General features: G+C 38.5%; 2 protein-coding genes across 3 annotated transcripts; both read right to left on the bottom strand.

Moving 5' to 3' along the window:
• On the bottom strand, positions 1-5,533 carry LOC148879210 (zinc finger BED domain-containing protein RICESLEEPER 2-like). Of its 2 annotated transcripts, none has more exons than XM_088960648.1 (4): positions 5,024-5,533; positions 519-2,502; positions 294-368; positions 1-210 (listed from the first exon to the last, which is right to left on the bottom strand). In XM_088960648.1, exons 2-3 carry the CDS (start codon positions 2,488-2,490, stop codon positions 298-300), a joined length of 2,043 nt encoding a protein of 680 aa, XP_088816774.1. In that variant the 5' UTR covers positions 2,491-2,502; positions 5,024-5,533; the 3' UTR covers positions 1-210; positions 294-297. The 2 variants fall into 2 exon arrangements, with proteins under 2 accessions (XP_088816774.1, XP_088816775.1); XM_088960649.1 differs by having other exon boundaries at positions 294-365.
• Positions 5,534-5,565: 32 nt separating this feature from the next.
• LOC148879209 (uncharacterized) lies at positions 5,566-6,171 on the bottom strand. The gene has a single exon (XM_088960650.1). The coding sequence runs from the start codon at positions 6,169-6,171 to the stop codon at positions 5,671-5,673; it is 501 nt and encodes a 166-aa protein (XP_088816776.1). The 3' UTR covers positions 5,566-5,670.
• Between the last annotated feature and the right edge of the window lie 5,893 nt (positions 6,172-12,064).

Raw genomic sequence — 12,064 nt, 5'->3', positions numbered from 1 at the left:
TTGATCATCCAGCACTATTAATTTCATTATTATCTCAAACTGAAGCAATGCCATTACAAACCATCATGAAAATAGTTATTTGAAAAATACCAAAACGACCACAACAATAACTAAACTAAGATAATACTAAATAAAGATCCCATGATTTTTTGTCTCAATTATTGCCATAAAAAATTTCCCATCCGATGATCCATCATCTCAGTAAAATTCCTACAACAAAAATTTCTTTGTTGAGATCTCAAATACAAGTAGCCATAAATAAAATAAATTGAAGAGAACAAAACTAAACTTACCAAATCAATTTATTTGAATTACAGAGTCAAAATAACAACCACCTTCTTCATGTATTTCCATTTCTCCATCAACTTCTAAAACATAAAATAAACAGAATTATTTTAACAATGAGAAGGCAGAAAGAATAATAGAAAATTTCCATCAACTTCTAAGACATAAAATATTTTAATAATAAGAAGGTAGAAAGAATAATACAAAATTTTAAATATGTTAAATTCACGTACTCGTTTTGATAGTAGGTTCCAGCCAACTTTGTCCACACATCAAAGCCTCTATAACTTCTGGACGTAAGCATGTATGATATTTATGAATGGCCTTTGCAGATGTATTGAAAGCTTCCTCTGATGCTATCGTAGTTGCTGGAATGGCAAGAATATCACGAGCCATGGCTGAAAGTTTAGGACGTTTAAGATGGTAAAGCTTCCAATATCCCAATATGTCAAAATCTTTGGATCGAGGGAACAAGTTTTCCTCCAAATATACATCAAGCTCTGATTTTGTAAGAGCTATATTGGAAGCAATGCCCGAATCAATGCACCACTTATCAAAATCAGCCAATTCTTCATTATCACTAGCCTCAACCTCAAATCCAACCCTTAAAGATAAGTTACTACTGCCACTTTCCGTAAGGGAAGCTTGTGATTCTGATGGCAATAGATCCCTTAACTCACCTCCATATTCCATGTAGAGATCAAAAATAGTTGTCCGAACTCTTGAAATATATTTATCTGCTTCAAAGCCATAAATCTTGTTATAATAGTATTCTACTATTTGCATCTTGAATCTAGGATCAAGCATAATGGCAATTGCTAACACCAAATTGTTATCTTCCCAATATTTGTCAAATTTTTCTTTTATTTTAAATGCCATTGATTGTAAAAATGGATGCCCACTTCTCCCCCATTCTTGCAATTTGAGATTAATTGTACAAACATTGGTAAAAAATACATTGGCAGTTGGATACCTTCTCCCAGAAAATTTATTGGTGGTGTTGTAGAAGATTTTCAAGCAATCACGAACAATTGACCCTATTTTCCATTCCTCCTCAGATGGATAGATGTGGTAATCATGATCAATATCTTTTAAACGACAGAATGCTTCTTTCATTTCCAATGCACAGTCCAACATCTCATATGTAGAATTCCATCTATAGGCTGTATCAATAAACATCTCCTTCTTAGGAAAGATTTTCACTTGATTCTTAGCATTCTCAAACTTCTGCTCTTGAAGTTGAGAGGATTTCACATATTTAACACTTTCTCTTATCTTATACAACAACTCTGAAACCTCTCCCAGCACATCTTGCACAATGAAATTAAAAATATGTGAACTACAATGAATATGAAATAAATCACCACAAAGAGGAAGTAATGACCGATCATTAAGATGCTTCTTTAGTTCTTTAACCGTAACATCATTATTAGAAATGGTATCCATTGTTATGGAGAACAATTTCTTATCAATATTCCAATCCAATGCCACATCCATAATAACTCTACAAAGAGTATTTCCATCATAAGGAGATCTCATAGCGGTAAAAGCAATAATCTTATGATTCAATTGCCAAGCATTATTAATATAATGAACAGTCACTGCACAATAAGATAACCTTTGGGTTGAGGTCCACATGTCAATAGTGATGCTAAACCGACAAGAAAGTGTATCAAGATATTTATACAACTTTTCTTTTTCTTGTTTGTACACCTTCAAACAATCATTTCTAATTGTATTCCTTGAAATGCTTTTGAAAGATGGGTTGAGATTGGTAGTGAAGATTCCAAAGAAAGGATTCTCAACCACATCAAATGAACAACCATAGGAAATGATAAATCGAACAAGATCCAATCTACTCCTTTCAGCATCAAACTTAAAAGGTTCAAGGACACACTTTTCACTAGCTGTCTTTGTAACTGCTAACAATTGTTGCAGAGGATCCTTAAATCTTCTTGATTTACATCGTGGAAGATGATTTTTCAAATGGGTTGTCCCACTAGCACTTCCCCCAACAAATGCATGTCGGCAATGTTTACAAATAGCCTCTTGTACACCAGATGGTTTTGTAATTAAATCAAAATCCTCCCAAACTTTCGAAGTTCTCTTCCTCTTGTGAATGATTTTAGAAGACGAGACATCACCAATGTTAGTATTTTCATTAGCCTCAACAACAGCAACACTAGTGGAGGTTGGCTCACTCATGTTTAATCAATTCTACATTAAACAATAATACAAATAAAGAATTAAAACTAGATCAAATGTAAAACAAAAAATCACTAACAAGTCTGTATCACTAATTATTTGATTCATGAACAAATCCATATTATCAATTCTGTTACTTCAACATTCCTATATTTCTAATTGGAGTTGGCACACTCATACTTAAATAATATTTTTTTTTGAAAATGATAAGATAAATATCTTATAAATAGAAAGAAAAAAACACAGCACAATAGGACACTACAACCAAGGGGAGAAAAGACTCAAAGTAGGCAACACAAAAAAGAGAAAATTTACAATAATACCGATTGGGTTTTGAAAGAACTACTCGACGATTGGCAAGGAGTAGCCACTTGAAGCTTCCTTTCTTATCCAATGTTGGTGAGTTGATATAAGTAAGGAAGTCTGGAGAGGGTGGCGAGGTGAGTTTGGATTCAACGATCGGCCATGGTGAGGCAGCGACCGACCACTTGAGGACTGGGTCTCAAGGGATTTAGGGTTTGGGGGCAAAAGGAGAAGGAAAAGTCGAAGAGAAGACTAAAGAGAAAATGTGGAATGTCTTGTTTGTGAATGTCGATTACCAGTGCCGATTAGATAACAGATGGACATTTTTAAGTCCAACTTCAAAATAAAATGAAGTTATTTTTACGTATTAAAATGATGATCGAATAGAATTCTAGTGGATCGAATCGTTTAATATCCGAATTGATTTTAATTATGAAATAATCCTGGTTTTTTTTTCAAGCCAAATCGTTTAATTCCAAACGGACATCTGGATCCGGCTTAATGGGATCAGAATCGGATTCGTTTGCATCCTGTAAGCTACAGGCCACTACCGAGTAAGAAAGGCATCATGACACATACGAGTCCAACTCCAACCCTTCTTGGCTAATGTCCACTCCACGTTAGCCAAGCAGTTGAACCCATTGATGTGTCAGAGTTTGGTGGGTTCCAATTCCAATTGGACAGTAGTTGATCTCAGACTTCTAGTGGAACTTAAATCATCAACTTGGCTTTTAGATCATGGGTGGTATGCTGATGGCGATGGGGATTCCATGGTGGACACTTAAGAATCTTTAAAGCGAGGTTATCAACGAGTCAAGACGAGCCCGAGACTCTGTCAAAGTTGGTTTTTTCAAGGTGCTGCGTCCTGCGTGTAGAAAAGGCCTAACTGCTCAAATGGGTATCCCATCTAAACTAATGAACTGAGCAGGCAGAGCAGAATAAAGGGTAAATCGTACAGAGAGAAATATTACTCAATTCTGCTGAATTCCATTATATTATATATATTGTTGGTTTTTAGTTTTTGCTTTTTGGAACCGTGCCAAAACCGAACTCGGCTGCGGAAGCTTTTATGACAATAAAAGCGCTGGGACTATATAGCCTCCTCTGACCATCACTGAAAGGAAATTATTCTTGAAGATAAAAAGGAAGAAACCCCTTCTACTTTATTACGACCTACCTCTTCCACTGATTTCGAAATGATCCCTTCCATTACGTTTCCCTTTTGATAAAGGTGATTCATTTCCTGTGGTGCGGTAAACTAGCGGTAGGGAAGGATAGATTCCCAAACCCATAGCCTCACTGCATCGGCTGACCAAAGGTAAGGATGTCTTTAATTCTCCCTAACATTGACAGACAAATACAAGGTCGGCTTTGGCTATTAAGAGGATTCTAATCTAATGATAGACACAACAATTAGCACCAGCGAACCTTAATCAATTAAAATCCTAGATGAGAATCTTGTCTTAATCATGGATGCTTTTTAACCTAATGCTCTTTGAGACACATTGAAAGGTTGGCCATGGCAATCCAAGAAAGGGAGGGCGATTTTTTTTCTTTTTTCAATCCCAAAGGAGAGAGACGGCCAGACAAATGATAAAAAGATGAAGATCAGAATAAAAAACAGGAAATTTCTTTGCATATATAGTAAACAAAAGAAACTTGCCCATATGTGTTCATAAACTTACGTGGCATAGAGAGGAAAGACCGGTTTGAATGCAGAACTGTGTTAAAGAACAAAGAATGGTATGATTGACATAATTTCAATCACAGAGACAGAGGTAATTCAGATAGAGTACCCAGTTGTTAAAATGATCTCTGCACCCAAAAACAGCAACAAGTAGGCTGGAGGCAGTAGAAGGTAAGTGTGAAACATCCTCTGAGGGTGACCATATACTGTCTGGATGAGGGAATTATGGGAACTTGTAGAAGTCAATGATGGCTCCATTTTGTTTGGGATTAACAACATCTAGACTCTGGAGTACAATTTCCTTTTACAGATAATTATTTTTTCTCTATACTTGGTTCGGCAGGAAGTTACTTTCATGTGGAAATATATTTTCTAGGAAAGAAGTTTCATCATTACAAAATTGAGAAATCATACAAACAAATATTTCCCAGGAGAAAGCAATTCCCAGAACAAAGTCTCCCTCGAAAATATTTTCCAGCAGACCAAAAATGAAAACCCATTAACACAATGAGGATGTTCAGTAAGGGAATATGAACAACTGACCTGAAAAGATATGATCACCAGATGCTCTGATACGTGCCCCTAAGATAACATTATCCAACGCTGGTCAGGCCATCGACTACTTGAAGGTTAGTTTGCATATCCGAATGAGAAGATGAAAATGGTATAGTTGAATTGTCTGAGCTTTATCAAGTCGACCAGAAGAATATATGCTTTCTGCCTCAAATTAAGATTTTGGAATAATTTTCTGCAGTGGCCTTTGCTCGGAAGTGCAAATACAGACATTGAGCAAAGCCAGATTCTCAAAGATTAAGATGCAAATGACACTCATGGGTAATCAGCAAGGAAAAGTCAAGATCAAGAGATTCCATAATTATAATAAAAGAATGAGGAAAAAAGTTCTGAACAAAATGATTCTTTCTCATTTTCCAAGATTCATATATTCGCCTAAAATATTTCTGCAGCCAACCCATGTATTCAAATTAATGAAGAATTTGAAACCAGAAATAATCTAAACGGCTTACCAGAGGCAAGCCCGAATCCATACATCACGAAAAAAATTTAATGGCACCAACCATCCCATGTAATTAAAGGCAATTTCTTAATTCAACCAGCAAGCATACAGAATGAGTTCCATTAACAAGCGTGAAAGAAATTGCAACTTGAAGCCACAGGAATGGAACAAGGCATCATTGTACAAGGACAAGACGACCCAGTCCTTCTTCCCAAACTTCTTCATTGGTACCATCAGGGTTGTTGGCATTCGCACCTTTTGGGACTGTCACAATTAGTTCACCGTCGACGTAAACTGCGCGGGCAAGCTCCGGCATGGTCGTAGGTGGAAGCCTAAACCTCCAAAGGTCGAGCTCAAGTTCGTCTAGAGACAATTCAAGAACGTTTCTGCCACTGATCACAATCTTGGTGACTCCAGGGTATATCTCAATAGCGTGTGCTCTGACATCATCGCCAACATCGTCTGTTGTTACGATGAAGCGGAAACAGTTGGAATTCTCTTCAACCAAGACATCGGCGTCCGAGTGGAACGGGAGCTCTAAGACCCTACTGAATATGTGAGGAAGTCGACGGAGCTTCTTCTGCCTACTCATCACCCTGTTTGCTTGAGAGAGGCTCGAATTGATATCATACCGAAACGTGATGTTTCGCTTCTTGGGAGCTGGATGGACCTTCATGGTTTCGAAGCTCTCGACGGATTAAACGGACAAACACAGAGAAAGATCGTATTATTGCGGGCAAGCTATAGACGCATCAACAGAAGGGGGGAAATTCGTGAGTGATGAATCACCGTAAATTCCTCTCAGAAAAAAAAAAAAAAAGACGATCGGGTTTTAGAAAAATCGCCAAGAAACCTCTTACGAGATTAAATTCTGAAAGGGGGGAAATCACAAAAACTGAAAAAGAAATAAAATAACTAAAAGATGAACTGCTTCTTGAACTACAACTGAATTCCCGAAAATCAACAACAAAATCCCCTTTTATAAGAACCAGAAAGGAACCCTAATACAATTGGACGAAATCTCTCTCGAAAAGCTTCTTTGTTAGGACTTAGGATAGGAACCCCAGCCCTATCCCCGAAAAGAAGTAAAGAAGAAAAAATGATTCTTCTCTACTTGAAACTTTGGGGGAAAAAAATAAAACAATTTTTAAGAGAAGGGGTTGCAGAGTTGAAAGAACCGGAGAGAGTCCCTGCGGTATAAAATAGAAGTTGGATTTCTAACTACCCCTTATTTTCATGATATTATCAGAACTGCCCTTCCGGCTTATACGGTTATTTCCTTGTAAAGTGAATATTAAAAATTTTAAATTCAGAGGATACGGATTGTTTATTGAGTTATATTCAAGGCTGTTTCCTTTTGAGATATGACCATATCACAACCCTTCTTTTTTTTTTTATATATATATAAAAAAACCCTTATTTTTTATTTTATATAAAATGTTATCGGTGTAAAAATATACTGATAACGTTTTACACTGAATTGTGAAAGTGAATGTTGTTTTCTAAAAAATGTGATGGGTGGATGAGTGTATTTTAAAAAGAAAATTAATTATTTTTTTGAAAAGTTCTATGATAATGAAAAGTAGCAGAAGAGTTTTGATCAATCAAAGTATTCCGTAAATTGTGAATTATGATGAACACCTGATCGGTCACCTCTTTTATGATACCATTTGATTGGTCATTGGATATAAGTTTTTTTGATATCATGTCTTTAATGAAATCCTATTTTTTAATTAAATTACATATCAAAATTGAATGGTCGAGAAATACATAGGGTGCCATAAAACTTGAATATCTTGCCCCAACTAGATGGGGTCATCTAGATGAATCCTGTTATGCCTTTCTGTTATACATAGTATCACATCCATTGATTAATTATCAACACTTAAATCATTTCTTATCACTTTTACTCGATTCCTTTTTCAATTTGTCTCTAATTCTTATAGTCGCTTAATTTGTAACATATCACTTCTTTCTATTGCTTGTAAATCTAAATCAAGAAATCATTTTTTCATGTCGTTTATTAAATCATTTGTGCTCATTTTTGAGTAAATTATTCATTTCACTTAAATCAGCTGTTTTGGGGACTGGATCTAACTGTCTAATTCGAATGAGCAGCCTGATTAAAAAATACAAAATTAAAATAAAAATAGCCAAAACCATTGTCTGAGTCGATGATTTAACCACCTGGGTCAACGAGTCACTGACCAAATCAATAATTTTTGGCTTCAGAGTGTTTTCAGGGTGAAACGGAACTAGTTGCCTAAATAGAACCATGCATAATGCATTTTACCATTTACATACACTTGAATGGAGTTTATGTCTATCCAATCATCTCAAAAATGCTTTCCTATTAAAATTTGTCAAACAATTTTGTGTAGCTTATTTGAGGTTTTAGTAAATGTGTTATATCAAGATTAAGCCATATTGTGTTTCACTGCTCATGGGCTTGAAAGTTTTAACTAAGTATTATTTTTTCCTCTATAACAAATATTTTGAAACTAACAAAAGTATTCATTTATAAACAATTAAGACAGTTTTTTTTTTTTATCTCAAAAATATATTTTTATTTTAATTTTGAACTTATTTTTAATTTCCACTCCCACCTTAATGCATGACAAGAAAAGTTTAGGCTGTGTTTGTTTGCACAGAAAATCTGAACTGGATACAAATTTTGCTTCGGATTCAAATTTGTATTCATATGTTTGTAATTATAATTTGCACACCTGCCTGATACAATATTGGGGAGGGGGGGTGTTGCATCATCTTTCTTCTTACCTCCTTTTCTTTCATATAATTTCATATAAGGTGGAGATACAACGATGATATTCCTTAATAAATTTGCACCTTTTACAACAGGGCACATGAATTAATTACTGGCGTGATATATTATCATTGGTTCCACCACCCGTTGAATATTCATCGCATTAGCTAATGTAAATTATAAATAAGAAAATCAAATATGATGAGCCTCAGCCTATTTGCACTCCCATACGTTTACACCAGTGGAAATGAAATTTACACCCCAAACAAATTGAGTTTTAAATTAGAGTATTTTTTAACTTTTTATCTATATAACATATGTAAAAAAATATTTAAAATGAAAAATTAAACTTTTAAAAAATTATAAATTTATCGTATAAACACCTTCAATACCGTTTTCAGCAATCCGGAGGAAAAAAAATGAAATGTGAACACATCCTTCAAATGCCTCAATTTTCAGATTGAGTACTTGGCTTTTATTTATATATATTAACCATGACTTTCATCAGTTCATGCATAACACATCAAAACGTAATAGCGATCCAAACCAGGTCCACACGCATCAACATTGCACCACGTTCTTTCTGAAAGCTCAAAGCTAGGATCGACTGTGGCCCAATTGCCGAGCCAAAAATTTGATACAACTGAAGATTTCGAGGAAGCTACCAAGGTCTTAAGCACGTGGATGTGACGACGACGCCATAGATCATAGATGTGACTAACCCAATTGGGCCTTAGGTGATCGTATTAGGGGTGCGAATGGATAGGATCCGATCCAATCCTATTTTGTGGGATTTGAATATTTCCATTTAAGATTTTTAGATCCGATCAGAAATTTGATTGAATTCGGATCATTCTTTATTTTCGATCTGAGAGAATTCGACCTAATATATAATATATATGCGTTATTTATTTATTTATATAAATATATGATACATACTGATGAATCGATTTTTGCTTATGTATCAATCTTTTGGCTAAGTACCTCGTCATTTGGTCTACTTTCAAGTGGCCGATGACTCAGGCCGAAGTGAACTTTGGCTGCCGAGTTGAGTTGAGTTGGGTAAGCTAGGTGGCGAGCTGACTATAGTGTCGAGCTTCCTATAAGGTGCCGAGCTGACTAGGTGGGAAGCTGCCTGTGAGGTGTCGAGCTGCCTGTGAGGTGTCGGGCTGACCAAGTGTCGAGTTGCTTGGTGGCGAGCTGAATTGATGAGCTTCGTTGCTCTTTAGAGACCTGCAAAGAACCAAATGTCAGAGGACCCAAGGTGGCTAACCCGACAAGGTCGCTCCGATGCTTAAGTCAGTACTCTCATAGTAGACCGCGAGCTAAAAATCACAAAGTCTGAGATCTAGAACTTGCTTACTTGCTTGCTTGTTATGCCATTGGGGTTGGTGCCTTTATATAGGCCTTGCTCATGTACCACCTCCGAGATCTCTGGGAGGTTGTGTCTAAATGGTCTGAAATCCTCGAAGGTAACCACCATGCACGTTGACCATCTTCCGGAACGTGGGCCAACCTCCAAGGATCGTGGGGTATGCATGCCGAATTTGTTGGCGAGCACGTCTCACAAGTCACCAGGTTGGCGCATGTGCTAGGTTGCCGGGTCGCGCCTGGGCCAGGCAGTCAGGATGGTGCCTATGCTAGGCTGCCAGCTTGTGCCAGGGCCAGGCCGCCAGGTGCGACACCATCAACTTGGCTAAGGCAAGTTGTTGCCAAAGTGGTTCCGAGGTAACATGTGTCACAATATCATTGGAGGGCTGAATCCGCCCTCATCATTTGCCCCCCACTCCCGAGCCGAAAGTAACTCGGCGAAGGGAGTAGATTTCTCCTTTTGGCCCAGAATGAATAATTCGATGAGCTCGTAAGCATCATTTCAATTCCTTAGGCTCTAGGAGTGACTCACAATCCTCTCCTTGATTTTTCCCATGCCGAAGAGGCGACTGGGTCTTATATGGTAAGGAGGTCTTCGCTAGCGACTCGTAGACCACTCTCCTTGATCTTGCCCATGCCGAAGAGGCGATTGGGTCTTATGTGGTATTTTAGCCCTTAGGCTGTGGGAGCGACTCGTAGTCCACTCTCCTTGATCTTTGATTTTGCCCATGACGAGGAGGTGACTGGGACTTGTATGCCCATGCCTAGGAGGCGACTGAGACTTGTATGCCCATGCCTAGGAGGCAATTGGGATTTATCGTAGTGTTGAGGTCTTTTATCAGTTCGCCAGTTCACGCCTAGGCCAGGCTGCCAGGTTGGTGCCTAGGCCAAGCTGCCAGGTCGCTCCTGGGCCAGGCCACCAAGTCGTGCCAGGGCTAGGCCATCAGGCCGCGCCAGGTTGGCTCCTTAGAGCTACAACTACGTTGCATCAGCCTCGTTAGTGACGTCGGTTACCCACTCCTACAAGAAGCTACTACGAGCTCGACCTACGGGGGCAGCACTACTGACTTTAGGTCACCAGCTCACACAGGAGCCTTGGAAGGCTCGACCAGTAGAGGCGTCCATGCAGCATGTTGGATGCCTAATCCCGTAGAAGCCACGAAGAGCTCATCTTTGTAGAGGGTACCTCGCGAAGAGGATTGATGAGGCTTTATCCGAGTTGAAATAAAGTTGGTAGAGCTGTTTAGTCTATTAGCCATCAACTTCCTATATAGTCTTTGAGTTCATAAAAAATGGAAACTAGAAAGTGAGAGCTTTTAGTAGAACTTAGCTTTTTGGAAGAAGAGGACTTAGCCTTTCGGAGGATGAGAACTTACCTTTTTGTAAAGTTTCCCACAAACAACGCCAATTGATGAATCGATTTTTGGTCATGTATCAATCTTTTGGCTAAGTACCTCATCATTTGGTTTGCTTCAAAGTGGTCGATGACTCAGGCCAAAGTGAACTTTAGCTGTTGAGCTGAGTCGAGCTGGGCAGGCTAGGTGGCGAGTTGACTATAGTGTCGGGCTACCTATGAGGTGCCAAGCTAACCAGGTGGCGACTGCCTGTGAGGTGTCGGACTGACTAGGTACCAAGCTGCCTGGTGGCGAGCTGAATTGATAAGCTTTGTTGCTCTTTAGAGACCTACAAGGAATCAAATGTCAGAGGACCCAGGGTGGCTAATCCAGCGATGTCGTTCCGATGCTTAAGTCAGTACTCTCATAGTAGATTGCGAGCTAAAAATCACAAAGTCTGAGAGATAGAACTTGCTTACTTGCTTGCTTCCTATGCCATTGGGGTTGGTGCCTTTATATAACCCTTGCTCACGTACCGCCTCCGAGATTTCCGGGAGGTCGTGTCTAACTGGTCCGAGATCCTCAGAGGTAACCGCCATGCACGTTGGTCATCTTCCGGAATGTGGGCCGACCTCCAAGGATCGTGGGGTATGCATGTCGAATTTGTCGACGAGCACGTCTCGTAGGTCGATAGGTCGACGCATGTGCCAGACTGCTAGGTCGCGCCTGGGCCAGGTCGCCAGAACAGTGCCTGTGCTAGGCCGCTAGGTCGTGCTTGTGTTAGGCTGCCAGCTCGCGCCTAGGCCGCCAAGTGGGACACCATCAACTTGGATAAGGCAAGTTGTTGCCAAAGTGATTCCAGGTGTCACCAATTTGTTCTGAGGTGCCATGTGTCACAATATCATTGGAGGGCCAAATCCGCCCTCATCACATATATATGTTATATATTTTATTTATAAATATGTTACTTATATTATATTTTTGTAAATTAGTCATATTTTTTTATAACAAACATTATGCATATCATGAAAATAGTTGAAAAGATACCTGTGTTTTTTTTTTATTTTTTGTTATTTAAATTATTAGATTTGATTTTCTTA

The sequence above is a fragment of the Nelumbo lutea genome, chromosome 1, assembly GCF_056320005.1.
Source record: "Nelumbo lutea isolate HS-2025 chromosome 1, American lotus-T2T, whole genome shotgun sequence".
Classification (NCBI taxonomy): domain Eukaryota; kingdom Viridiplantae; phylum Streptophyta; class Magnoliopsida; order Proteales; family Nelumbonaceae; genus Nelumbo; species Nelumbo lutea.
The sequence above is the reverse complement of the archived record's forward strand: the minus strand, read 5'-3'. Positions and strand labels throughout refer to the sequence as shown.